We start from the raw sequence: 27,933 nt of genomic DNA, 5'->3' as shown, positions 1-27,933 counted from the left end.
CCCCCTAGCTTAGTTGGCATGACGGATCGTTGTGTGGTTTTTGGTTTTGTTTTATTTCCGCCTTTCCGTGCTTTTCGGATTGGAAAGTTATCTGCGCCCCCCTCCCAGCGCAAGACTCCGCCTCCGAAAGCCTAAGTGGGGACCTGTATCTCCGCCGCGAAGGCGCCTTTTTTTTCCCCTTTGAGACAGTCGACTCACTTAAGCCAAACTCCAGGTCCGCCACACTCCCGAAAACTGTCCGTTCCCCTAACCGACTGGGGTGAACCGGGCGTGTACGTGTGTGAGAGAGAGGGAACGTCCCCTTGGTACTAGACCTCAAGTGTTGGGCAAAGGCCTGGGGAACAACTATAGAGTTGCTCACTAGGCATCCGACTCCGAGTTAAGGCATCGCGGGTCGCCTGACGGAGTACTTAGAACTGAGTCGACCCTGGCGCCTAAGAGGCTTGCTACCTTGACCTGAGCTAATTAATCTCCCGGATTTACGACCCGTCGCCTCCCCCCACTCAAACAAAACACCGGTAAGGTACTCAAACATTCCAGAGGATGGGCGAAAGGCACTCCCTCCCCCTCTGTACCCCTGGGCCGCACATCTACTACTGAGAAGGGTGAAATTGAGCAAAGCAGGTGCTGGAACAACTCTTTTTATTTGAAAAAATGGGTGGCTCTGAAAAGAGCCTTTGATTTCAGAGGTGCCCCTTCAAGTAGGGGGCTTGGGAGGGCTTCCGGAGACCGGCCTCACTTGCCCTTTGCCTTATGGTGGCTCTCCGTCTTCTTGGGAAGCAACACAGCCTGGATGTTCGGCAAAACGCCGCCCTGGGCGATGGTGACTTTGCCCAACAGCTTGTTCAGCTCTTCGTCGTTACGAATAGCCAGCTGCAGGTGACGAGGAATGATGCGCGTTTTTTTGTTGTCTCGGGCCGCGTTGCCCGCTAGCTCGAGGATTTCGGCGGTCAGATACTCAAGAACTGCCGCCATGTACACGGGCGCGCCAGCCCCCACCCGCTCCGCGTAGTTGCCTTTACGCAGCAGACGATGCACTCGCCCCACCGGAAACTGCAGACCTGCGCGGGACGACCGCGACTTAGCCTTGGCGCGGGTCTTACCTCCTTGTTTGCCACGACCAGACATGACAGCCACAGACACTGAAAACTGCTCCCGTTTGATAGCTAACAAAATCGTTCCCAAGAGCGCCGCTTCACCCTTTTATAGGCAGAACGGCGATTGTCTACGGAGCAATTTGATTGGCTACAGCACAGCTTTGTCCTGATGACCAATAGGATAGCTCAACCAGAATCCACTCATTTACATAACCTCGTCCCCCTCGCAAGAGAGCCACTGAAAACTCGCGAATCGCAACGCGGCGTAATCCGAACCTTAATTTGCGTACAGCCTCTATAAGTACCGAGTCGCTTCCGGTAGCCTCGGTGCGGTTGTTGTGTTTGCGTTCGTGGTGGTCTCTGCAGCTCGTGTTTGCCGTTATGCCTGAACCGGCAAAATCCGCCCCGGCGTCCAAAAAGGGCTCGAAGAAAGCTGTCACCAAAGCCCAGAAAAAGGACGGCAGGAAGCGCAAGCGCAGCCGCAAGGAGAGCTATTCCATTTACGTGTACAAAGTGCTGAAGCAAGTGCACCCGGATACCGGCATCTCGTCCAAGGCCATGGGCATCATGAACTCGTTCGTCAACGACATCTTCGAGCGCATCGCGGGCGAAGCGTCGCGCCTGGCGCATTACAACAAGCGCTCGACCATCACGTCCCGGGAGATCCAGACGGCCGTGCGCCTGCTGCTGCCCGGCGAGCTGGCCAAGCACGCCGTGTCCGAGGGCACCAAGGCGGTCACCAAGTACACCAGCTCCAAGTGAGTTCCTGCCGGGATGCGGCGCTCGCACGAGGCGCCGAGCCGCTTGACTTTCCAAAGGCTCTTTTTAGAGCCACCCACTCTCTCAGTGGAAGAAGCTGTCATGTTGTTTTACACAGGTTTTTTGTAGCTCTACTTTGCTTTTTTTCCTCATCTAGTTAACGTTAAGAGCGTTCACAGTCGTTAAGTACGAACACAGCCATTTCTTTCAGATAAGTGACGGAGTATTTTTACCTAGTTTGGGAGAACCTAATGGGGTATAGATGTGCGTGTTTTGTCAGAACTCTTGAAACTGTCTGTTTCAGTGATGTTGCTTTTTATGAACTTATGTATGCAAGATAAAGTTCGAATATCAAAGGTGCTACCACCTGGTGTTCCCAAGTGGTAAACAGTGGTGGTACTTAATTTTTTGTATTGTGTGGTCGGTGTTGTTTACAAAAAAGGGATAACTCAGCTTTCACTTGGTGCTAACAAATTCCTTGCGTTTGTGTTATCTTGCATTCACAAGCACCTGCGTACCCAGTTTATGTGTAGATTCCCCAATAGGGAAACTGGAGCTTGCTTTTGATACCTAGGAATTAACCATTCTTCTGGTGGTTTCTGTCTGTCTCATCTTAGGTCAGATCACATAAAACTTGACTAGTACTCGGTGTTAGTGTTCCCCAGAGAATTACGTCTTAGAAAAGCTTACCCAATTTAAAAGATATGTCCATACAATGGAAATAAGATATGCATAATTTCCGAAGCAGGAAAATATTTGAAATGTTCAAGGAGCAGAAAGCCCCAATATAGCTGGGAATGCAAAGGAGACTGGCTTCAGAGGTTAGTGTCGGTGCTTTGGGAACCCTTGGATTGCTTTCTGTAGGGACATGGATAACAGGAGCTCATTAACCTTAAAGTAGATCACTGGTTGCTATGGTGAATCATAGATCCTAGATTATCCATAGTAGAAGCAAGGGGACCAATTAGGAGGGCTGTTACAGTGTTGCAGGCTAGAGCAGTGACTCTTTACAGTGGCTTCTCTTGTTGCGGAGCACAGGTTCTAGGCACGTGGGCTTCAGTAGTTGTGGCACGCAGCCTCAGTTGTTGTGGCTCACAGGCTCTAGAGCGCAGGCCCAGTAGTTGTGGCACATGGGCTTAGTTGCTCTGCAGCATGTGGGATCTTCCTGGACCAGGGCTCAAACCTGCGTCCCCTGCATTGGCAGGCAGATTCTTAACCACTGTGCCACCAAGGAAGCCCCTAGAGCAGTGACTCTTAATTAAAGTCTCTTCTCCAGACCAGCAGTATTAGCATTACCTGAGAATTTATTAAAGGCAGAATCTTCAGACCCTAATAGTTTGTGTTAACGAGCCCTCTGGGTGATTCTGATGCATGCTAAAGTGTGAGAACCACTGGGTGGTCTAGACATGCTGGATTGGAGAACAGTGATAATAATGGAGATGGTGAGAAATGTTGTGATTACGATTATATTTTGGAGGTAGTACTGTGGATAGGAGCAAAACCCCTAGATTTTTAGCCTGAGCAACTGCGTAAACAGTGGTGCTGTTGATTAGGATTGAATACTGGGAGGAGGGATAGATTGGGGCATTGAAGGGAGATCCAGAATTCTGATTTAAGATTGAGAACCTTCAATATATGGAGTTGACATTCAACATTCAGCTCGATAAATGGAGTTGGCAGTGTGAGAGATGCATCTAGGGCTCAGCGAACATGAACCTGCTTTTAAAAAAAGTGCACAACCTAAAAATTGAGAAGTATGTTTTATTCGGTGGACTTAGCTGAGGAATTAAGCCTGGGATACAGCCTCTCAGATCCAAGGGACTGTTCCAGAGAGGTATGGGAGGAGCCAGGATATATAGGAGTTTCTGATGAAAAAAATAACCAAACATATAGTCGAACATCAAAAGATTACTGCTCATCACAAAAACAGACATCTCAAGTTAATGATTTTAGTGCTTTCCTAGGTATGGGAAGATACAAGAGTTTGGGCTTATTGAAACCATTTCTTTGATATGCACCTTAACTATGTAGGGCCATTATTTTGTTTTTCTGCATCCTGAATCTCCTCAGGGTGCACCGTCAGGAGTGGCTGCAGTGGCTGAGGGCTTTTTGGCCACATCTTTTGCTTACTGAAATGGCAGGCGACATTCTTTGTCCACACTCTAAACACAGCAGTGGGGATGAAGGCTATCACCTTACTCTTCTAGACTTTATTTCTCCTTATATGTTTCCTTAATGTATTCTTTGGGATTTGATTTCGTATGTGTTTATGTAGTATAACTTAGTAGTTGATAGCCCTATAATGTATGTTATTGACTATGTAGCATTTTTCTTATTCTGTTTTTCTAATTTTATGCTGATTTTCATTAAGGAACTCACCTTTCTCAATCCCTTATGTAGGTGGAGCTCAAACTTGACTGCCCATAGGTACCTGGAGAACTTTTAGAAATACTGATGTCTGGGTGCCATCCCCAGAAATTCTGATTTAAGTGATTTGGGACACAGTCATCACTTGGAATTTTTAAAAAGTTCCCCAGGTGACTCTAATGAGCAGTCAAGTTTGAGAACCATTGCCACATGTGTTTCCCAGAAAACAGATCTTATTTACAGTTCTTAGTGTTGGCATGATTGGTTTAAATGTAGTCCCAACCACTTCCCACACTGATTAGCTCAGGAATCTAGACCAATCTAATCAGCACAAACATTTCAGAAATTGAACTACTGGGAATGTAGATTGCTCTTATCTTTTGGTAAAGAATCTTCTTTGCTTTCAAGAGGCTGCAGCAGAATGTAGTGTTATGTGGGTGTGAAGGCAAGAATGATTGTAGACAACAGGAGGGCAACTGCTGAGAGGAAGAATTGGAAAGCTGAGCCACTCATGGAGTTCAGCCAGCCTCAGAGCCCTACTTGGATCTTGAAATATTTGAGAAATAATAATTTCCCAGAATAAAAGGAAAGATGATAGACCTTTTATCTTGGAAGGTCTCAAAGAGACCAAATAGGGTAGACATGGAAAAATAGAGGTGCTCCAACTACACATTTGGACTAAATGTCCAAGTTTTAAAATCAATATTTGACCAGAGCCAAAGATTAATATTGCCATTAAAATGAAGGACAGTCTAGGATTTTTAAAAATCTGAAATTTTATTTAAAAATTAAATAATTCTATTATTAAAAATTTTAGTTTGCATTAGTTTCTTAGGGCTGCCATAACAAAGTCCCACAAACTGAGTGGCTTAAAACAACGGAAATTTATTCTGTCATCATTTCTGGAGGCTAGAAGTCTAGTCAATGTGTTGGCAGGCCCCTGTCCCTCTGAAGGCTCTTGGCCAGGATCCTTCCTTGTCTTTCAGCTTCTGGTAGCCCCAGGTATTATTTGGTTTACGACAAACCCTGACATTTGTCTCAATTTTCTTCCTGTGCATTTCTATATATATATATATATATATATATATTTATTATAAGGACACCTGTCATACTGGATTAGAACCCACCCTAATGACCTTATTTTAACTTGATTACATCTACAAAGACCCTATTTTCAAATAAGGCCACATTCTAAGGCACTGGGGAGTTAGACTTCAACATATCTTTCGAGGGGACACAATTCAACCTATAACAGTAGTCAACAGCGGGGGTAGGCTGAATAGGGCTCCTAAATATGCCCACATCTAAATCCCTAGAATCTGTGAATATTACCTTAAATGTCAAAGGGGACTTTCCTGGTGTGATTTTGAGATAGGGAGATTATGCTGGATTATTTGGGTGGACCCAAATGTAATCACCAGTGTCCTCATGAGAGGCAAAAAAAAGCCAAGGGAGGAAGAAGGTGATGGAAGCAGAGAGATTTGAAGATGGTACGATGCTGGCTTTGAGAATGGAGGCAGGAACCATGAGCCAAGAAATGCCTCTCTAGAACCTGGAAAATGCATGGAAAAGGATTCTCCCCTAGAACCTTTGGAGAGAGCAGTTTTGAGACCCACCTGGTGAAACTGATTTTTGTGCTTCTGATCTCCAGAACTTTAAGAGAATAAATTTGTGTTTTAAGCCACCAAGTTTATAGTTATTTGTTACAGCAGCCGTAGGAAATGAATGCAACACCTTTATAGCAGGGGTCCCCAACCCCCGGGCAGCAGACCGGTGGGGGTCCACGGCTTGTTGGGAACCAGGCCGCACAGCAGGAGGTGAGCGGCTGGCGAGTGAGGGAAGCTTCAACTGCCGCTCCCCATTGCTCGCATTACCGCCCCCCACGCCTGTCTGTGTAAAATTGTCTTCCACAAAACCGGTCCCTGGTGCCAAAAAGGTTGGGGACCGCTGCTTTAAAGGATATTTTTTTGACAATTGGAGAAATTTGAATATGGATTGCATATTGGTTAATATTACTGAATCAATATTAAATTTTTGGGGGGTAATAATGGTACTGTAGTTATATAGGAGAATGTCCTTGATTTTAAGAGAGACATGTAAATAAAGTAGGGAAAAGAATGAAATTTTGCCATTTGCAGGAACATGAATGGACTTGGAGGGATTATGCTAAGTGAAATAAATCAGAGAAAGATACTGTATAATATGACTTATATGTAGAATATAAAAATTACAACAAACTAGTAAATATAAAAGAAGCAGACTCACAGATACAGAGAACAAACTAGTGGTTACCAGTGGGAGAGGGGCAATTTAGGGGTGGGGGAGTGGGAAGTACAAACTACTGGGTGTAAGATAGGCTCAAGGATGTATATTGTACAACACGGTGAATATAGCCAATATTTTGTAATAACTGTAAATGGAAAGTAACCTTCAAAAATTATGTAAAAATTTTAAAAAATGTTAAGTAGGGAAAAATGTCAAGATGTTTACAACTGATTTTCAAATGGTTCAGAAAATGCAAATGCAGCAAATAGTAAATTGGTGAAACTAGATGAAGATAATGCTGGTCATTGTACAGCTTCTTTCAACTTTTCTATAGGTTTGAACTTTACAAAACTTGTAATCAGACTTAATAAACTAGTACAGAAAACTTTCATAGACGTTAATTATTCCATTTTATTTTTACAGTATGTTAACTGATAGAATTTCAACATATGAACATATAAGATTTTTTTACTCCATTATATTTAAAAGTCTTATGTATGTTTGAGAGTGATCATCTATATATTAACTAGAACTCTGAATGATATCCTTTGTTCATACTTTGCTACAATTATTAGAGGTAACTGATTTATGTGGTTGCACTAGCCAAGGAATGCCCAATTAACATTGATTTAGACATTCATTATTCTGCTTTCTAAGGTTGGAGGTTGAAACTGAAGTTGGATAGGGGATTTTAGTGAAACACTGAGACCACAGCTAGATATGGAAAAAACCATATCTAGACATGTTATAGCGATTCTAAAAGCATCCAGAAAAAAAAGGATAGATCACCTACAAACGAGCAAGAATCGGGGTTTTAGAATCTACCCCTTTGTCCTTTCTCTTCCTTGAACTCCAGTTCTCATATTTCATATTCCCAACGTGGGAATTTGGTATTTCCTATTTGATATTTCCACCTGGATAGCTACCAGTAGTCTCAAAATTTTGTCCAAGACATTATTCTAGGCTTTCCCCCTCCAAACCTACTTGCCTCTCGTATACAGTAAGTTGCAGCTCTTTCCAAGTGCTCAGTCCAAGAACCTGCAATTAATCCTTGATTCCGGGCTTCCCTGGTGGCGCAGTGGTTAAGAATCCACCTGCCAATGCAGGGCACACGGGTTCAAGCCCTGGTCCGGGAAGATCCCACATGCCGCGGAGCAACTAAGCCCGTGCGCCACAACTACTGAGCCTGCACTCTAGAGCCCGCGAGCCACAACTGCTAAGCCCGCGTGCTACAACTACTGAAGCCCGTGCGCCTAGAGCCCGTGCTCCACAAGAGAAGCCACCGCAACGAGAAGCCTGCACACCGCAACAAAGAGTAGCTCCCGCTCGCCTCAACTAGAGAAAGCCCGCGCGCAGCAACAAAGACCCAATGCAGCCCAAAAATAAATAAATAATTTAAAAAAAAAATCCTTGATTCCTCTCTTTCTGTCATAATCTATATACAGTTCATCAGTTTCATTTGAACTATATCTTGACTACTTTTCATCATCTCCACGGCTACCACCCATCTCTCTCCTGAGCTATTACTGTAGCCCTTTTGATATTCTCCCTGCCTCTACTCTTGCTCACCTATAGTCTATTTTTCAACATAACATCCTGGGTGAGCTTTAGCGTAAGTCGAATAATGTCATTACTCTGATCAAACTCTCCAAAGGCACTCTAACCTACTTAGAATTAAAGACAAAATCTTTGCAATGCCCTAGAGGCCACTCAATGGCATACATAATGACTCTCAACTACCTTTCTGATCACATCTCCCTGCAGATCTTTCCTTTGCCCACTGTGCTTTAGCCACAGTGGCCTTGCTTATTCCTTGAACTCCTCAAACTTGTGCCTGCCTCAGGGCCTTTGCACTTGCTGTTTTTTGTTCTTAGAATACTCTTCTCCAAGATATCCTATGGCTTTCTTTCTTCATTCAGGCCTCTGTTCAAATATTAACCGAAAGGAATAGCAAAGTGAGACACGACGTGTGTCTAGACTAAAAATTGTCTAGATGAAATGTGGATGAAAAATGTCACCTGCCATATCAGTAATCAAAGGATGTTGTGGCCATCAAGCCATCAGCCGCTGCAGCCACCTCAACTGTACACCCTGAGGGGATTCAGGATGGAGAAAAACAGGATACTGGGCCTAGACAGTTAAGGTGCCTATCGAATGAATGATTTCAATCAGCCCACTCTTTCACCTTCCCATAGAGAAATGCTAAATTTATTAACTTGAGATAGTTTGGTGTTTTTTTTTTTTCATTAATTAGAATTCTTTTGATGTTCAACTACCTGGTTTGTTTTTGCAAAAGTGGTATATATTCTGGTTCCTCCCATACCGCCTTGGAACAGTCCCTCAGAGCTATCTGAAAGGCTGTCTTTTGGGCTTAGTCCTCAGCAAGTCGCCGAATAAAACTTGATTCTTAACGCAGATTGTGTTTTTTTCAGTCGACTTATAGATTTTCTATACGTGCTGGGGCCTGGTCAAGGTATTGCTTTTTTTTTTTAAACAGTAACATTACATTTAGTTTCCTGAGCTCAAGAAAAATGCATTTACAAAGTATTGAAATGTAATTGCTGCAGAGCAACCACTGCGTAACTTTTTACCCCATCTTCCTGAGTAGATTTACAGTGATCATCACCCATCGCTAACCGTTTCACTGGAAAAGGCAAGTTACTTGCATGAGAATGAACAATTACTCTAGCTAGTTCTTAACCGATCGACACAATCCGGTCCTACCTTGGGTTTTTTCCTTTATCCTAAGAAAGAGAGCAAATTTACACTACGAAAGGAGTAAGTGATACGGAAAAGAACCATAACAGAAAATGAAAATAAATTGGATAACAGCTTCTTCCACTGAGAGAGTGGGTGGCTCTGAAAAGAGCCTTTGGAAAGTCAAGCGGCTCGGCGCCTCGTGCGAGCGCCGCATCCCGGCAGGAACTCACTTGGAGCTGGTGTACTTGGTGACCGCCTTGGTGCCCTCGGACACGGCGTGCTTGGCCAGCTCGCCGGGCAGCAGCAGGCGCACGGCCGTCTGGATCTCCCGGGACGTGATGGTCGAGCGCTTGTTGTAATGCGCCAGGCGCGACGCTTCGCCCGCGATGCGCTCGAAGATGTCGTTGACGAACGAGTTCATGATGCCCATGGCCTTGGACGAGATGCCGGTATCCGGGTGCACTTGCTTCAGCACTTTGTACACGTAAATGGAATAGCTCTCCTTGCGGCTGCGCTTGCGCTTCCTGCCGTCCTTTTTCTGGGCTTTGGTGACAGCTTTCTTCGAGCCCTTTTTGGACGCCGGGGCGGATTTTGCCGGTTCAGGCATAACGGCAAACACGAGCTGCAGAGACCACCACGAACGCAAACACAACAACCGCACCGAGGCTACCGGAAGCGACTCGGTACTTATAGAGGCTGTACGCAAATTAAGGTTCGGATTACGCCGCGTTGCGATTCGCGAGTTTTCAGTGGCTCTCTTGCGAGGGGGACGAGGTTATGTAAATGAGTGGATTCTGGTTGAGCTATCCTATTGGTCATCAGGACAAAGCTGTGCTGTAGCCAATCAAATTGCTCCGTAGACAATCGCCGTTCTGCCTATAAAAGGGTGAAGCGGGGCTCTTGGGAACGATTTTGTTAGCCATCAAACGGGAGCAGTTTTCAGTGTCTGTGGCTGTCATGTCTGGTCGTGGCAAACAAGGAGGTAAGACCCGCGCCAAGGCTAAGTCGCGGTCGTCCCGCGCAGGTCTGCAGTTTCCGGTGGGGCGAGTGCATCGCCTGCTGCGTAAAGGCAACTACGCGGAGCGGGTGGGGGCTGGCGCGCCCGTGTACATGGCGGCAGTTCTTGAGTATCTGACCGCCGAAATCCTCGAGCTAGCGGGCAACGCGGCCCGAGACAACAAAAAGACGCGCATCATTCCTCGTCACCTGCAGCTGGCTATTCGTAACGACGAAGAGCTGAACAAGCTGTTGGGCAAAGTCACCATCGCCCAGGGCGGCGTTTTGCCGAACATCCAGGCTGTGTTGCTTCCCAAGAAGACGGAGAGCCACCACAAGGCAAAGGGCAAGTGAGGCCGGTCTCCGGAAGCCCTCCCAAGCCCCCTACTTGAAGGGGCACCTCTGAAATCAAAGGCTCTTTTCAGAGCCACCCATTTTTTCAAATAAAAAGAGTTGTTCCAGCACCTGCTTTGCTCAATTTCACCCTTCTCAGTAGTAGATGTGCGGCCCAGGGGTACAGAGGGGGAGGGAGTGCCTTTCGCCCATCCTCTGGAATGTTTGAGTACCTTACCGGTGTTTTGTTTGAGTGGGGGGAGGCGACGGGTCGTAAATCCGGGAGATTAATTAGCTCAGGTCAAGGTAGCAAGCCTCTTAGGCGCCAGGGTCGACTCAGTTCTAAGTACTCCGTCAGGCGACCCGCGATGCCTTAACTCGGAGTCGGATGCCTAGTGAGCAACTCTATAGTTGTTCCCCAGGCCTTTGCCCAACACTTGAGGTCTAGTACCAAGGGGACGTTCCCTCTCTCTCACACACGTACACGCCCGGTTCACCCCAGTCGGTTAGGGGAACGGACAGTTTTCGGGAGTGTGGCGGACCTGGAGTTTGGCTTAAGTGAGTCGACTGTCTCAAAGGGGAAAAAAAAGGCGCCTTCGCGGCGGAGATACAGGTCCCCACTTAGGCTTTCGGAGGCGGAGTCTTGCGCTGGGAGGGGGGCGCAGATAACTTTCCAATCCGAAAAGCACGGAAAGGCGGAAACAAAACAAAACCAAAAACCACACAACGATCCGTCATGCCAACTAAGCTAGGGGGCTCGGAGAAGGCAACAAGGCGTTCCGGGGGCGGCGGGGCCAAACAGAAGGTTGAGGTTCAATTCGGGAGCTAGAAAGCGTAGAAAGAGGGTTTCGCGGGTAGCGCGTTCCAAGGGAGCGAAGGGCTGAGGAGGAACGTTCTGACACAGTTGCGCTCAAAACTGACTCTCACCCTGAAAGAAAGGAAAAACAAGGCAGGGAAAACTGTTGGCAAACTGGACAGTAGAAAGGGAGGCGGGGAGACGGGGAGACGGGGCGGCGTGGAGGCGGGGAGGCGGGGGTGGGGGAGGATACTGCCCAAGCCAATCAGTGGCGCTAGGGCCGATGACGTCACAGCCAATGGACAGCCAGCGCGGGACTTTCAATTATTGTCCCGCCCAATCGGGAAAAGACTGTGCCTATAAAGACCGCTGCGGCGGGCTGGATCCCGGTTCCTCTCCTTGTGCAGCGTTGCGCAGGTGAGCTCGTGTCTCGTTTCGCTATGGCCCGTACAAAGCAGACTGCCCGCAAGTCGACCGGTGGCAAGGCCCCGCGGAAGCAGTTGGCCACCAAGGCGGCCCGCAAGAGCGCGCCGGCCACCGGCGGCGTCAAGAAGCCGCACCGCTACCGGCCGGGCACCGTGGCCCTGCGCGAGATCCGGCGCTACCAGAAGTCGACCGAGCTGCTGATCCGCAAGCTGCCCTTCCAGCGGCTAGTGCGCGAGATCGCGCAGGACTTCAAGACCGACCTGCGCTTCCAGAGCTCGGCCGTGATGGCGCTGCAGGAGGCGAGCGAGGCCTACCTGGTGGGGCTGTTTGAAGACACGAACCTGTGCGCTATCCACGCCAAGCGCGTAACCATCATGCCCAAAGACATTCAGCTGGCCCGCCGCATCCGCGGGGAGCGGGCTTAAGCAGTGTGCGCTCGGCTCGAGGTTCCATCATATCCAAAGGCTCTTTTCAGAGCCACCCACAACTGCACTTGGAAGAAGCTGTGCCACTTGTCCGTGCTCTCCCGGCGGGCCCTCGCATACCCCGGGAGGAGAGGCCGTTAGAGCGGGCAGAGCGTTAGGCTCCAACAGATCGGCTAAAGAAAGGCCAGGTATCCGGCCTAGTCCCCTGCTTGCCGGCCGCCTTCTGGGGTGTCAAGATCTTTGAGTGAGTTTGGTCAGTCGGCTTCTCTGGACTGGCGAGGTTGTCGCTGCGTTCTTGGGCGCGGCCAGGGCGCCCAGTTTCGCTTCTTGGAGGCGGCCACGGGTGCTCCCGTAGGGTCAGGCTCTTCTAGGGCGTCTTCTTAGTCGACCGTGGCCCAGAGCTGTAATCTGTCCCGGGAGGGGTGGGGGGCTGGGGGTGGGGGGGGGAGGTTAGAGCAGGCAGAGTCACTAGGGGACGCTCAGGATTCGCGGGCTTGAGCGCGTGGGGGCTGGCCTTCAGGCAGTTGAGAGCCGCGCGCATGTCTGACCTCCTCACCCCCGCTGGAAAGGGCCCCGCCCCGCGTGGCTCTCCAGCTCCGGAGGGAAATCGCCACCTCGGTCGGTCCCGCCCCGTTTCTGCCGGGGGAAATGTGGCATTTTTGGGGTTCAAGTGTCGGTAACTTGGGGCTTCACTCCCACCCTCTGCTTGTAATCAAAACCCGGGTGTTGGATGGAAGGGTGTTTGTACAGATCCTAAGGCCACTTTCGTGAGCTGGGCGTTAAACAGATTGCTTCTTTCCTGTCCAGTTCACAGTGAGACTCACTCTACTCCGTGAAGTAATCTCTAAAAGCTTCAACCTGTGTTTGGATTCTCTGCCCAGCCTTGGTAGTGTCTCTACATGTTTTATTCAGACATGTGGGAAGTCGGTCCTCAGGTTTTGGATTACTCAGCGAAAGAACAGAAGTGGGGCTCTGAGTTCAAGTTTGGGGAAGAGATCAAACAGGCAGAACGTGGTCCTCCTTTGGGGAGAGGAAGTTACCCACTGTTAGGAAATAGTGAGAATGGAGGCCTTAGAGATGATTCTTGTACCATTTGGGAGGTGGAAGTGCAAGGCCTCTAGTGGGCAGTGGCGTGGGGCAAGGTCTTGTAGAGCCCATCCCCACAGATACAAAGGCTCTGACCCATGGAGCTCAGATACAAAGGCTGTACAGGTCTTAGGTGACACCTCTTCTTAACCTTCTCAGTCACTTATCTGAACTTGGAAAAGGCCCAAGACTTATGTTTTCTGCTTTGTCTCAGCACAGTGCCAGGTTAAAAGCATTCATTATAGAGATAGTGAGAAATCACAGAAGGGAGAGGGAAAGGAAGGATATTTACTTTTTGTTTGTTTGTTTGTATTTTAAGCTTTAGTTATGTCTTTTGAGATGTGTCAGGAAAGGGGGGAGCAGTGTAGGGACTGCGGCCCCTCCTGCTACAGGTTGCTGTGTGTTTCTGCTCCAGGGTCACAGCAATTTCCAGAGCATGCCTCTGGGTCTCTGCCTAGACCCTTATTACCTGCTTAGGCCCCCAATGCAGGGTGGAGCCAGCGCCTGGGTCTGTACTCTGAGTTAAGAAGTAGTGAATTCAAGGGCTGTGTGGGGCACCAACTTTGCACCCGTCATCTCATCCATCCTCACGGTAAAACTTTCAGGGACATAACAGACATAGGGCTCTCTGAGGTACAGCTTGAGGTTCTCTGGTGAGTGACTTTGTCCAGCATCTCAGGTTCAGGAGCAGCTGAGCAGACCCTGGAAACTGCAATTTCGTGTCAGGTGTCAATGCTCCACATCCTCTGCCTGCCTCTGAGATCACATTGCTTTATTTTACCAGTCTGGGCACCCTTAACATCCAGGAAGTCTTTCTGTATGAATCTCAAGGGAAGTTTAGTGGCATTTTTGATATCCAGTCAGGAATAGAATAAAATTTTGTGTTCCTGTCACTGTAGAGACCTACCCTCACAGCAATCTAAATTGATTTTATCACCTGCTCATGGGTTACAACCTGCAACTGAAAACCACTGCAATAGAGAAAATTACAAAGAATAAAGTAAAATCATCACTCAAACTAAAAAATTCTTACTGTTTTGTTCAACAAGAAGCCTGGCTGGGACTTCCCTGGTGGCCCAGTGGGTAAGACTCTGTGCTCCCAATGCAAGGGGTCTGGGTTAGATCCCTGGTTGGGGAAATAGATCCCACATGCATGCCGCAACTAAGAGTTCCCATGCTGCAACTAAAAAGGTCCTGAATGCCACAGCTTGGTGCAGCCAAAATAAATAAATAAAAAATAAATAAATAAATAAATAAATATTTAAACAGAAGCTTGGCAACTGTTCATAGCTGGAAGCATGTATATGAGTTTGCAGAAATGGGAACCAGGTCCTTAGGCTCTGTGAGCAGACATGCACTATAATGAAGGCGAGCCGTGGTAGGCAGTGGAGAAAGGTGCAGATGAATTATGTGGAAGGTCAGAGGGAAAGGTCAGTTTTAACCGAGGGACCCACGGAGCTCTTCTTGTAGGACAACTTGAGGTGGGGTTCAAGAAAAAGACAAGGAGAATTGTGAGTGGTGGCTGGTCCACAGGGTCCAAGGCCAGAAATGGGAAATGACTTTTCAGGGGTGGGATTTTGAGGCCGGCTTATTGGGGGTCTTGAATGCCAAACTGGGGAGGGGGTAAATTTCACTCTGTAAACAGTGTAGCGGGAGGGATTATAGAAGAGGAAGCAAAAAAATTAACATACCTATGTAGAGATGCTCATAAATACTAGTAATCAGAGAAAGGCAAATTAAAGCAATAATGAGATAATCACTTTATACTCGATACTCTGGCCAGTCATGGAAAGTTGAATAATGCTAAGGGTTGGCCAGGATGTAGGGCTTAGGTGGTTGGTGCCCAGCTGGTGGGGTGTGACCTAGGGCAGCCATTCTGAAGAGCAGCCTGGTACTTCTTAGGCCAATTAAGGTTATACATCATGGGAACCAGCAACTCTGTTTCTGGGTATTCATCCAAAAGAAATTCTCACACAGGTCTATCAGAGACCATGACAAGTATGATGGAACATTAGAAACAATGTGGGCATTCATCACTGGAAGAGTTGATAGAGAAAATGTGGTAGACACACTCCATGGAGCGCTCTGCAGCAGTAAGAGACAGTGGATTATATGGATACATAACAATAAGGACAGATCTTAAAAACATAGTTCTGAGAGAAATGAGGACATGAGATCTAAAAGAATATTATTTATGAAAGTTTTAAAATTAGTAGATTTTACAATCACACATAGAAATTAAAAGATACTTTAAACATAGTAGAATGGTTTTCTGTGGGGGGTGATGGGGAAAAGATAGGGAAATGGAGACAGAGTAAGAAAAGTGGGGAATGCCCAAACAGGGCAATGCCTTAAGCAGGTGGGTAACATAATCAGGGCTGTGTACACGGAGGGTTAATCTGTAGTGGAGGTGCAAAAGGAGTCAGAAGTGAGCAGCAGCCAAGGAAGGCGGCCAAGTCCCAGGCCTCAGGGATGTAGCAGATGAGAGGTGCTGAGCATGAGGAGAACAAGGCAACCAGCCACAGCAATGGACTGGAGGGAAAGTTTTGATGTTATCGCAGGTAGAAGATTGCCTGAACCTGGATGGGGATAGAAGGAGGTGGTTATGGCAAAAAGTAATCAAAGGTGTCTCGAGACCTTCCTGCCTGAGCGACTGGGAGGATGAGGCCACCATCACAGGAATAGGCAGCCTGGGACGGGGAGCTGCTGAAGCGTTCAGGCCACACTGAGTCAGAGCTGGCACCGGGCAGAGGCAAGTGGCCATGTCCTTCAGGCAGCTGGGATTGTGGATCTGGAGGCGGAGCTAGAGACCAGCTGGATTTTCCTATCTGCCCAGAGGAGCTAGAGGAACCAGTGGGAGTGCTTGGGAAGAGCTTATAGGGAGATCAAAGAAGGGGCCTCTCAGGAATCTACACCACTTAGGGATCTGGTGGGGAAGGGAAGCTAGAGTAGAGTTTTGTCCTAAAAGCAGAGGAAAAATATCATGAGGAAATTGGATCAGATGATTTCTTGGGTCTTTTCCAGAATCAATATTATATGGTTCTATTAAATAAATGTAGCAAATGTATTAAAGATCCTCAGATTATTTGGGGTTTTCAAATTTTAGACAAATATTTTAGTAAGATTCAGGAGCATCATAATGTATCAGAGAATGCCAAGTTATTTAAACTGCATGAACGTCAGTTTCTTGCTTTGAAAATGGGGATAACTACCTTTTGGGGTTCTGAAGATTTGTAAACTATGCAAACTATATAAATGGTACATAGTAGGTATTCAATAAATGGGAACTATTACTCATTATTCTCTTGCTTAAAAATTAATTCAGGGACTTCCCTGGTGGCACAGTGGTTAAGAATCCACCTGCCAATGCAGGGGACACGGGTTCGAGCCCTGGTCCAGGAAGATCCCACATGCCGTGGAGCAACTAAGCCTGTGCGCCACAACTACTGAGCCTGCGCTCTAGAGCCCGTGAGCCACAACTACTGAGCCCTCGCGCCACAACTACTGAAGACCATGCCCAGAACCCATGCTCCACAACGAGAGAAGCCACCGCAATGAGAAGCACACCCACTGCAACGAAGAGTAGCCCCCGCTTGCCGCAACTAGAGGAAGCCCGCGCGCAGCAACAAAGACCCAACGCAGACAAAAATAAATTAATTAATTAAAAATAAATAAATTTAAAAAAATAAAAATTAATTCAAATCAAAGAGTGGTATCTAAATTCAACTCCAATGGCCACTTCATGGTTAGAGAAACCTGAGGTTGCTGTGCCTCCTTCCATCTCCATCTATTTTCTCCTTCAATCCTGCTGCCACCATTCTTGTCCAGGGCCCTATAAGGCTTGCAACAGCCTCCTAACTCATTTCAATTTCTAATTCTCTGTCCCCTTCAGTCCACCTTGCACACCTCAGCCAGACCAACCTTCCCAAAATATCACTCTCAGCTTGCTCAAGAATCAACAGAGATCTCCAGGCTCTATTCTACTGTGTCTAATCTCCTCTGCCTGATTTCAAGGTTCTCCAAGATTCATCTCTTTAGGGTGTGGTGAGCCCAGCTGAAAAAAAAACACTGGTATGGAAAATCACCCGCCTGCTGAAAAATAGACATATGTGTAGTGAATTCTTTTCCTTTTCAATTTATAAAATTGAATTCTTTTTAGCGAATTCTTTTCCTTTTCAATTTATAAAACTCTATTTTTTAAGATTTAACTAATATTTATTGTCTGCCATGTGCCAGGCACTATGCTAGCCATTTTGAGATGGTTTATCCCACTTCCTATATTTTTAAAACATTGAGTGTTTTTTATAATAAAGACTTACAAAGGAAAAACAAAATGGCTCATAATCCTACTCTCTAGATTACTTCTGTTGATACACACACACACACAATAAAAGTGATACTTTACTTGAGAGAGAATCCAACAGTATAGAAAGGAATAAAATGAAAAGCAAAATCCTCCTCTTCCCAGTCTCCTACTTTATTTCCTCTTCATAATGGTAACAACTGTTACAGATTTCTTATATGTACTTCCAGAAAAATGTTCTATTTATTTACCAATACAGTTCTATTTATTTACTAATGTTCTTTTAAGACAATTTACACAGAAGACACACTATCCTGCCCTTTGTTTTCTTTTTCCTTAAAAATATATTTTATCTATAAGTGAAATATATAAGTGAAAAAAGTATATATATATATATTTTATATGAAAGTGAAAAAAGCAAGGGGCATGACCTTGAGATATATATATGAAGTCCTTCTATCTCAACTCTTACAGATATAAAAGTGCCTCTGAATCAATCTGCTTTATTCTTTTTAAAGGATGCACAGCTTTCATTTAATGGTTATTTCTTAATTTATTTACCCAGACTCATATTAATTAATATTTAAGCATTTTCCAGATTTTTGCCACTAAAAACACTGTTACAACTTATTATCCTTGTACATATAATTGGGGTACATTTTCAGTATATCTGAAGGGTTTTTTTGATAGGTATTGCTAAACTGTAAGCTTCCAATCTAAAAGTTTTGGTACAACTGGCTCTGGACATTAGCAATTAAATTTGGTCAGTTTGTTATTTAGTTCTGAATCTCACAGTCCCTCTTAGACAGGATGAGCAAAATGTTAAGTGTTTCTTGATCTTCCTGCAAAGTTTCTTTCTTAAGGCCGTGGGCCCTCTCCAACCAATCAGAATCCCTGCTCAGGGCTAAACTTTGTGAACTCACGATTGAATTTTCCTCAGTCAGGTTTTGATTTTGGATTTGTGTTTCTTTGATTGATTTTCCCCCCTCTTCTCTTCCTTTGCTACTTGGATTTTGTGTTTAATGGTTGGGAAGTTATTGTATTCAGTCATTGCATTGTGAGGTGGTAGAAAAGGAAATGAAGGGCTGGTGGCCACTCATATGAGAAAATTGAACTTTGGCAAAGTTAAGATTTGCCATGGTTCATATAGCCCAGACTATCTTCCTATCTATCTATCTATCTATCTATCTATCTATCTATCTATCTATCTATCTATCTATCTAATCTTCCGATTGTCTGGGGTGGGGGGAATTGTACATTCTTATTTTAAGACATCTGAACAATTCAAAATGTTCAATGACTATAACAAAAACCAACATCCATAAATCACTCAAATTTTTGTGAACATTCTTCCTGATAATTCTCTATACATCCATACATATTTATATATACTAGTAATATTCTGCATTAATGATAATTCTATCCTTTTGGCTCAAGTAGAGAAATAACATGTTCATCAATAGATAGAATATAAAGTTCAGAGTAAAAGGTTTCAAAGGAAGGAAATAAGAATGTTGTGAAAGATGACAGGAGCATCCAGTCTTCTAGAGGATAATGCTGCTATTCAGAGAAACAGGGAGCCTGGAAAGGAAAGGTAAGACTTCAAACTGGTCCATTGTGAAGTCTGATTAGCCAGTGGGACACTTAAGTGACCATGGTAATGGAAGTAGACATGCAGACTGGGCAAGAATCATTTGTATACATATATCCTAGTGGAAGTCCTGAATTCACCCAGGGAAGGAAAGACTTGGCAGCCAGGGCTGGCTTACAGAGAGTATTTGAGCCACTCAGGGGTAGAAATGGGAAGGAAATTATTTTGTTAGCAAATCAGAGCATTGGGTCTTCCCTGGCGGTCCAGTGGTTAAGACTCTGTGCTCCCAATGCAGGGGACATGGGTTCAATCCCTGGTCGGGGAATTGAGGTCCCACATGCCCCGCAACACGGCCAAATAAAATAAAATTAAAAAACAAACAAGCAAAACAAAAAAGCAAATCAGAGCATTAATTCCTCACTGTTACAGATAGTTAAGAACAACAACAAAAAAGCCATTTATTAACACAAAAATATGCATAATGCATATACTGTAATTCGGCAATATTCACAGGCTGGATAGGACTAACAGAGGATTCGGTCATGTCCTATTATAATAGTATTTAATGGAGTAGACGAGGTGGGAACGGATCATTATTAAAATCACTGTAAAGAAGATGTATTATTAATGGTTAAAGGACAAGATCTTGGAGAAATTTAGGAGTAAAAAAAAGAAACATATCCACTGATTACAAAATTCGATACTGTCAAAACCACAAACCAGTAGAGAACAAATGTATGGACACCAAGGGGGGAAGGCGGCAGGAGTGGGGTGGTGGTGTGATGAATTGGGAGATTGGGATTGACATATATACACTAATATGTATAAAATGGATAACTAATAAGAACCTGCTGTATAAAAAAATAAATAAAATAAAATTTAAAAAAAACCCCACAAACCAATAATATTTAGTAAAACAAGCTAACTGCATTTTTTATTCATACTTCTTTTTTGCCCCAAATGCTTTTAGGAAATAAGCTATTTTAACTTTTTCCTCCTGTAATATTTTGTCCTACAAAAATTTTATTAGGATCATTCACCTAATGTTTTTCTTTTCCATCAAAGAAAGCAAAATTTAACATTATGGTAAAAAATTAGGGCAATATATACCCAGATTCTAAATATTTTTGTTTGATTTAAAGAAAAACTGTTACCTAGATCAGTTGTTCTCAAACTTTAATGTGTTTCAGAATCAACTGAAAGGTTTGTTAAAATACAAATTGCTAGGCCTCACCTCCCAGAGTTTCTCATGCAATAGGTCTGGGGTAAGTCCAAGATTTTGCATTTCTAACAAGTCCCAGGTGATCTGATGTTCCTAGACTAGAGACCACACTTTGAGAACCACTAGTTTAGATAATGGACATGTTCCCCCACCCCCTTCCTTTATTCTTTGGTTTCTCTTCAAACTTTTGATATCTCCTTCTCCAGAGTATCTCAGTGAGGATCAGATATATTCAATCTGCATTGCCTTTAAAGTTAAAAAAAAAAAAAAATCACAGTGATATTTGAAATACAAATGCCATCAGTTGCAGTTGAGATTTTAATTTAAAGGGAAGATGAAACATCTTGACCATTGAATCCTCTTATTTATTTCTCACTTGGACATCTTCACAAATGTTATTCTTGCCTCTCACCCCCTGATCCTCCCCTTCCCCTTTACTGTATCTCTTAATAGGATGCCGAGCATTCGGTTCCTTCCTTTTTTTTTTTTTTAATATTTATATATTTATTTATTTGGCTGCGCCGGGTCTTAGTTGCGGCATGTGGGATCTAGTTCCCTGACCAGGGATCGAACCCAGGCCCCCTGCGTTGGAGCACTGAGTCTTAACCACTGGACCATCAGGGAAGTCCCTCGGTTCCTTCTTAACAGTCTGACACAAGCCTGACCTCCACAGCCAATCTTGCTCATTTCCCAGCAGCCAGTGACTTCTGTAGTGTTAAGACTCCTATAGTAATCATCGGCTACATTTCTCATCATACCGACTATGTGCCACCATGTACTTTTGGGCTGTGTATGTTAGTATGTATGTATTGTATATGTATGTATTTATGTATTATTTTTATCCCCTATTCTGATAATAAGCTCTTACAGGCAAGTCTCACATGCTTTGACTTTCTGGCATTTCCATTGCTAAGCACCATGTTTTAAACCTAGCTCACCAAGTGTTTGATGCTAATGAGAGCTGCCAAGTGTGGAGACCAATAAAGCAATAGCTGGCTTATCTTTTGGGAACTGACAGAACTTCTTCTGTAGGATTTTTTTCTTGGCTACATACAAGCCAAATTTAGCTGTAAAATCATAAGCCTAGATAGAACACCAAAAAAAAATCTTTTACTTGCAAATGTAATAGCTGCAAAACTATAATTAGGTTTAAGGACCAGAGGCGTGGACCTACATTTCAATTCAAATCAAGGTGATTTAGAAGTGATAGTATAGAGAATGGCTTCACATATATATATAAAGGAGAATTTGCTTTTGCCTTGTCAAAAATTAAATTGTGCTTTCTGTATTGATGGTGGGTATGTTTCTGCCGGTCTCTTACTCTAGGCTGTAACAGGCCCTAATGGAAAAGTCACATATCCGAACTGTTTCTTGAAGACTTGCTTTCACATAAAGGTTACATAGTTTGCTCAGATTTTATATAAGGTTCATACTTAGTTGCTTCTGCATTTGTCTCTTTGTAATGTTATCACTATAAGACAAACCTCATAAACTAAATTCTCCCTTAAATGTAGCGTACGTGTGCACGCACAGGCACTACTCTCAGCAGATAACTGTGAGGGGCCTTTAACACCAAAAACAAAGGAAACCAAAAATACTTTTCATACACTAGCCAGATAATTTCCAGATGTACTTAAGTATTGTATTAATGAGCTCATCTCTGGTCTAACAACCTATATTTGTTTCATTTTTGAATGGTTGGTGACTGGATTTGGTTCTGCTAGTGCTTTTGCACCTTTTGAAGTGAGTAGACAGTAATGACACAATTACCCAATGTGATCACAGCGTTAAGGCGCCCAGCCCAGTCCCTCACTGTAGACCTGGTAAGTGAAGCCCACACACACCACTTTCCGCAGTCTGGCCCAACGACTACAAATGATACACGCCCAAAAGCGAACTGAAAAACGCTTTAAACCTGGAGCACGTATAGCCTTTCAGGTTGGCAAAAATTGAGGCAGGCAAGTGAAAGGCAGCTTTTGGTAAGTGACCGGGTTTTCAGGGCTGTTAGCACTTTTGTTGGGCATCGGTACCTCCTAGACTCCTGGTCCCACTACTAACCAACCCCCAAATTCAAAGTTACCTATACTTCAGGCAAGTGTCTAGCTCTTCTGATGACTGTGTGGTTGGCCCTAAAAAGGGCCTTTGAGATTGTCACGTAGTACAGAAGCTGCAGCTTAGCCTCCGAAGCCATACAGGGTACGTCCCTGCCGTTTGAGCGCGTACACCACGTCCATGGCAGTGACCGTCTTGCGCTTGGCGTGCTCCGTGTAGGTGACCGCGTCCCGAATGACATTCTCCAGGAACACCTTCAACACACCTCGGGTCTCTTCGTAAATAAGACCGGAGATGCGCTTCACTCCCCCGCGCCGAGCAAGGCGCCGAATGGCGGGCTTGGTGATACCTTGGATGTTATCTCTCAAAACTTTGCGGTGGCGCTTAGCACCACCCTTGCCCAAGCCTTTCCCGCCCTTCCCTCTTCCCGACATAGCAGATGAAGTCTGAAAACACCTTTGAGACAAGAAAGGTCGGCTTTTCCCCTGATATACAAGAGTAGCGGACCAGATTGAAAACCGAAAGCGCGCGGGCGGGAAGCTGTCCAAATGGGCCCAGCCCGCTCGACATTTCGTCATTTCTTTTCTGCTGTTTCCCTATCCCTCCTTCACCCTCCACAGCTCCCTCTAATGGACTCTCACCGTTTATTTTTATTTATTTATTTAACTTATTTATTTCTGAAGTATAGTTGACTTACAATTTTATATCAGTTTCAAGTGTATCGACAGCGATTCAATATTTTTATAAATTAGACTCCGTTTAGTTATTATAAAATACCAGTTACATTCTCTGTGCGGTACGATATATTCTTCTAGCTTATTTATTTTATACATAGTAGTTTGTATCTCTTAATCCCCTACTCTTATATTGCGCCTCCCCCCTCAGACTCCAATCTTTTAAAAGATCTATTTGCCAGAGTCCCCGGGACAATTCGGATCCCAGCTTCCGGATCCCGTCGCTGTTTTCGCCTCTGTCTCTCTCCCTGTGTGCCCCCAGAAGGCATTAAATTTAGGCTAGGAAGAAAGGAATAGTGGAGATGACCAGAGGAAGAGCAAATGGAATCCAGAGACGGAAAGGAGAATAGAGTACCAGCGCCGCGTACAACACCGAAAGAAGGATCCCAGGCTTCGGAACCACGGTTACATAAAACTGCAGCAAAGGCGTTTCCCACAATTAGACTGACAAACCCGGTAGGCGATCTCAAGAGCAGCGGCACCTTGGATGTGAGTGGAGGGGGAAGTAGGGAGAGCGCCGTAATTCCCGAGTCTCGTCTCTGTTTTGTTGATATGAGGCATGGAGTTTCACCTCATCTAGGAGAAATCAGATCCTAGGAAAATTGGTCTGTATACTGCAAGACTTCTAACATGGAGGTCAGTGAATCCAACTCACTGTCATCCAAAGCTCTGCTGAAAGAAGCAATATATATATAGAAAGAAGACTGAAGGGCCTCTGTACCTCCGTTTCTACAGATCCTCTAAATCCGACCCTTGTTTTCAGCCAGAATTCAGTGCCCAAATTGAGGCCCTACATGGAGCTAGCAAAGTTTGCTGGATTGTGTTTCACAAGAGGACATCTGCTCCATATTGAGAGTCATTACCAGAAACTTCCTTATGAAATCGGGGTTCTACTGATAACACGTTCATTACCAGGGCCTTCTGTAGAATACAGGAGGAGATGTGGTTTCTGCATCAGAAATAATTATGTTTTTTTCTGAGACATTATTATTTTTTTGATATCTTTAAAAAAATAACGACAACAAAAAACAACTTATGTTCCTTCTTTCAGCTCTCCTTTAGCTCAACCTTCTATATGCTAATGAATCTTAAATCTATATCTTTATCCAAACTTCCAGGCTCCAGACATGTAGATTCTCCTGGTTGTTCTTTAGTCATTTTAAACTCAAAATCTCCAAAAATCAAAATGTTTAAACTTAAAATCTCCAAGGTATGAATCTCGTGCAGGCTGAGGGAATATATTCTCCTCCCCCCACCCCATAAGAATGGGGTTCTCTCTCTGCTCTTTGGATGGTGCCACCATGCATCACATGCCTAAATCAACACCCTGGAATTCACAATAGATGTTGAAGGGTAGTAGCATATGCCACCCCAAAACATGACTAGGAATTCAGGACATGCTACCTCAAAATATGATGCTTTGGTGTATTGATTATTTTGAGCCGTAATACTTTGAAAAACAGCAAATGCAGGGACAGACTTTCTTTGAACTCCCCTTATCTGCCTAAAGACAGATCCTTGGAAAGGAACTCAATTGACAGAAATCCCGTCCCCAGGTGGTTTCATCAACCAGGGAAGATTGACTCTTGTCACAGGAGAGGAGACTAGAAGTCAACACCACACTCAAACTTTGTCACAAACTATCATACCTCCCATCTATTCTAAGGGTCCATTCATCTTTCCTAAAAATCATTTACTCTCCCTAGGAGGCCTATCTGACCCCTCTTTCCTGTTAATCTTTGTTAATTTTCAGACCCAGCCAGGGACCCTAAGGGGGTCAAGGAAAAATTTTCCTCCCCTACACAACCCCTCACTGTACAGTATAGGCAGTAGTGTTAAGGACTGGTAGAAAAGAGGAAGTGTTTATCAATGAGTAGGATGTTGGGGGAATGAGTTTAGCTCAGAATGGGGTAAGAAAAAAAGCTCAAAATCATGGCTTCTCAATTTGGTCTAGGGCTGCAGTCCACTCAAAATGAAAGGGAAGAAGGCACATGGCCTGACTAACCCACAAACCAAAGATTCAGTCTCAAAATGGGGTACTTGAAGCCCTGGCGGTGCTTGAAGTCAAAAACTAAACACAAACTGTCTTTCTGAAACATATATTTTAATTTAGTTCACTACTTTTGTATTAAAAAGAAACACATGTGCATACAAAACATTATATGCCTAATAATTCACTTACTAACATTTTCTTTTGCCTGTTTATTCCCTATGGTAAAATTTAAGCTTCTCATCACTGTTTTCTTCCCCTCCTCAGTACTAAATAGTGAAATTTCAGTGCTGTCTCAAAACTGCAGATTCTTATTATTTCTGATGAAAGAAAACTTCAGAAATATTAAAGGAGAAAAATATTCCCTCTTCCTCACAGCTGCAGCAAAGCAGAGGTTCTTCTTTTTTTTTTAATTAATTAATTAATTAATTAATTAATTTTTGGCTGTGTTGGGTCTTCGTTTCTGTGCGAGGACTTTCTCTAGTTGTGGCAAGCGGGGGCCACTCTTCATAGCGGCGCGCGGGCCTCTCACTATCGTGGCCTCTCTTGTTGCGGAGCACAGGCTCCAGACGCGCAGGCTCAGTAGTTGTGGCTCACGGGCCTAGTTGCTCCGCAGCATGCGGGATCTTCCCAGACCAGGACTTGAACCCGTGTCCCCTGCATTAGCAGACAGATTCTCAACCACTGCGCCACCAGGGAAGCCCAAGAGGTTCTTCTTTATTATAAACTTGCTTCTGATAAAGTGGTGTATTGAGAATGCTCACAGGAGTATCACTCTATTGTCCAATGTGGAGAATAGGTGAAGTTGAACTAATATGAATCAGAATTCTGTTATTAAAGGTGACTTCTAAGGCAACCATATATCAGATTGTTATATTTAGAGAAATGTTACCTATGACCCATAATGATATACTATTCTGATAATCTTATTTGATTTGTTGTCCCGGAGTTAATATTTAAATTGGCATCACTGTTTTTGAGTAGAAATTCTTATTCAATTTCTTTATTAAGCCAGAGGAAGACTCTTGGAATTTTCTTATTCTCTACATTATAAAGGTAATATATGTCCCATTACTGTTAGATTCTATATAAATAGCTTGAGAATCTTTTTCTTGTTTAAATGAACACATCCATACAGCTTGGCCAAGAGTGCATACACTAAAAAAAAAAAAGAACATTTCAAAGAAATGTGTCATTTGTTTGGGCAGCTTTGGACTGTCATCGACACCTGCCCTGGGGTAGTTTCCTCTTCTGATGGGAATAGTTCAGTTGAGTAATTCGATCGTATGTTGTGAAGATTCTTCAGTGCTTTAAAATATACTCCAAGCCTGATGAAACTGGAAATCCATTATAATTTCATTCTTTTGCTTTAGTATATTACGCAGGCCTTGTTGCTTATCCAGGATGAGCCATAACTTCTCTGAGACTCAGTTTATTTATCTGTAAAATGAGGAAAATAACATCTATTTCACAGAGTTGGGATTAAATGAGATAGTGAATGTGGAGAGTTTTACAATACTGAGTAGTGCTCTGTATATGTAAGACATCATTACAAAACCACCACAGGAGGGGGTAACAGTTGTTCACATCAGCTACACTTTTGTGCTGACATTTTGGCTCTTCTCTCTAGAGCAGGAGATTGCTGCTGCCTAAGGAGACTTCTAATATGAATCAGAATTCTCTTATTAAAGGTGACTTCTAAGGCAACCATACATCACAGATCGTTATAAAGGTAAGTTTCTATCTTGTGTTTAATTTTCAGGAAATCCTTTCAAAATCACTTTTATTTTATTTTGACTTCAGGAAGATGGTCATTCATACTGACACCATAGAGGTAAGTTTTGAGCCTCTTGGGGCTGCTTTTGTTCTCAGGCTTGAGATTTTATAAGATTTGGATGCAGTAATGTTTTTCTAATCAAATAAGCATATGAGTAAAAGTTTTTATGTCAGTTATTACAATTTAAAGCATTGGTAACCTTACATAACTGCTGTTTTATTACATGTAATTTTCCGAGAAATTCTTCAAAGCATATGAAATAAAAGGCAAAGGATCTTCAATTTCCTTACAGAGAATAGAAAAGATATGAAACTTTAAGCATCAGAAAACACTTTATTGAAGAAAATATGCTAGCAACTCAGTAATCAACGAAAAATTTATTTGCTTTCACACTTTAAATTTAAATCTGACTGATAAGCAACTTTATTTAAAACTCTTCACCACTGTAAAGGAGAAATTAATATTTCTGGTCTTATCGTTCGTTACTTAAAGCGTTCCATCTATAGGACCAAATTAGCCATTGATGGATTGAGGAGGAGGAAACCGCATTCCAAGGGGAAAAGGCTGAAGGCTCTACTCTGTAAATTGGTACCGGTCAGCACGCAGCTTTGGCAGAGATCCGAATCAGGTAAACGTTAAGTTTAGTTTTTGGTTCCTTCAACCACATATTTTGTTGAACCTCAGTCATAATGTAACTCTAACTTGCTTGGCTCGGTGTCAGGAGCTAAATAAATGTTAGCTGTGGGAGAGGAGTTACAGTAACTAGTAAGTGGAAATGCAGGCTGAAACCTAGGGCACGCTTGTATTTCGAAAGAACCTGCTAATATATAAATCCCAAGCGTGTAAAAACACTTTATAAATTACTCTTACAAACGTTACAGCAGTTTAAAGAAAAGGTCTGAAAAAAAAAATCTGTGATCGGTAAGATTATAGAAAAGTACTGGAAAGGGGAGGTTATGAAAGATTAGCATAACAATCCTGCCCAGTAAATAGGATTGATTTCTATCCAATGAG

The 27,933-nt window shown here is 44.0% G+C and overlaps 6 protein-coding genes across 7 annotated transcripts; 3 read left to right on the top strand and 3 right to left on the bottom strand.

Moving 5' to 3' along the window:
- Positions 1 to 625: 625 nt before the first annotated feature.
- On the bottom strand, positions 626 to 1,588 carry LOC137762593 (histone H2A type 2-A). Its single transcript, XM_068540678.1, has one exon. The coding sequence runs from the start codon at positions 1,126 to 1,128 to the stop codon at positions 736 to 738; it is 393 nt and encodes a 130-aa protein (XP_068396779.1). The 5' UTR covers positions 1,129 to 1,588; the 3' UTR covers positions 626 to 735.
- On the top strand, positions 949 to 27,426 carry LOC137762591 (histone H2B type 2-E-like). 2 transcript variants are annotated; one of them, XM_068540676.1, is made up of 3 exons: positions 1,039 to 1,855; positions 26,773 to 26,874; positions 27,412 to 27,426. In XM_068540676.1, the coding sequence occupies exons 1-2, from the start codon at positions 1,479 to 1,481 to the stop codon at positions 26,810 to 26,812; spliced, it is 417 nt and encodes a 138-aa protein (XP_068396777.1). In that variant the 5' UTR covers positions 1,039 to 1,478; the 3' UTR covers positions 26,813 to 26,874; positions 27,412 to 27,426. The 2 variants fall into 2 exon arrangements, with proteins under 2 accessions (XP_068396776.1, XP_068396777.1); XM_068540675.1 differs by lacking the exons at positions 26,773 to 26,874; positions 27,412 to 27,426 and adding an exon at positions 16,576 to 16,908 and having other exon boundaries at positions 949 to 1,855.
- Positions 6,969 to 10,049, bottom strand: LOC137762594 (histone H2B type 2-E-like). Its single transcript, XM_068540679.1, has one exon. The coding sequence runs from the start codon at positions 9,793 to 9,795 to the stop codon at positions 9,415 to 9,417; it is 381 nt and encodes a 126-aa protein (XP_068396780.1). The 5' UTR covers positions 9,796 to 10,049; the 3' UTR covers positions 6,969 to 9,414.
- Positions 9,824 to 10,648, top strand: LOC137762592 (histone H2A type 2-A). Its single transcript, XM_068540677.1, has one exon. It carries the CDS (start codon positions 10,146 to 10,148, stop codon positions 10,536 to 10,538), a length of 393 nt encoding a protein of 130 aa, XP_068396778.1. The 5' UTR covers positions 9,824 to 10,145; the 3' UTR covers positions 10,539 to 10,648.
- On the top strand, positions 11,593 to 12,332 carry LOC137761264 (histone H3). Its single transcript, XM_068538173.1, has one exon. It carries the CDS (start codon positions 11,754 to 11,756, stop codon positions 12,162 to 12,164), a length of 411 nt encoding a protein of 136 aa, XP_068394274.1. The 5' UTR covers positions 11,593 to 11,753; the 3' UTR covers positions 12,165 to 12,332.
- H4C14 (H4 clustered histone 14) lies at positions 22,541 to 22,852 on the bottom strand. The gene has a single exon (XM_068538172.1). The coding sequence runs from the start codon at positions 22,850 to 22,852 to the stop codon at positions 22,541 to 22,543; it is 312 nt and encodes a 103-aa protein (XP_068394273.1).
- Positions 27,427 to 27,933: the final 507 nt, after the last annotated feature.

Source organism: Eschrichtius robustus, chromosome 3 (genome assembly GCF_028021215.1).
Source record: "Eschrichtius robustus isolate mEscRob2 chromosome 3, mEscRob2.pri, whole genome shotgun sequence".
NCBI lineage: Eukaryota > Metazoa > Chordata > Mammalia > Artiodactyla > Eschrichtiidae > Eschrichtius > Eschrichtius robustus.
The sequence above is the reverse complement of the archived record's forward strand: the minus strand, read 5'-3'. Positions and strand labels throughout refer to the sequence as shown.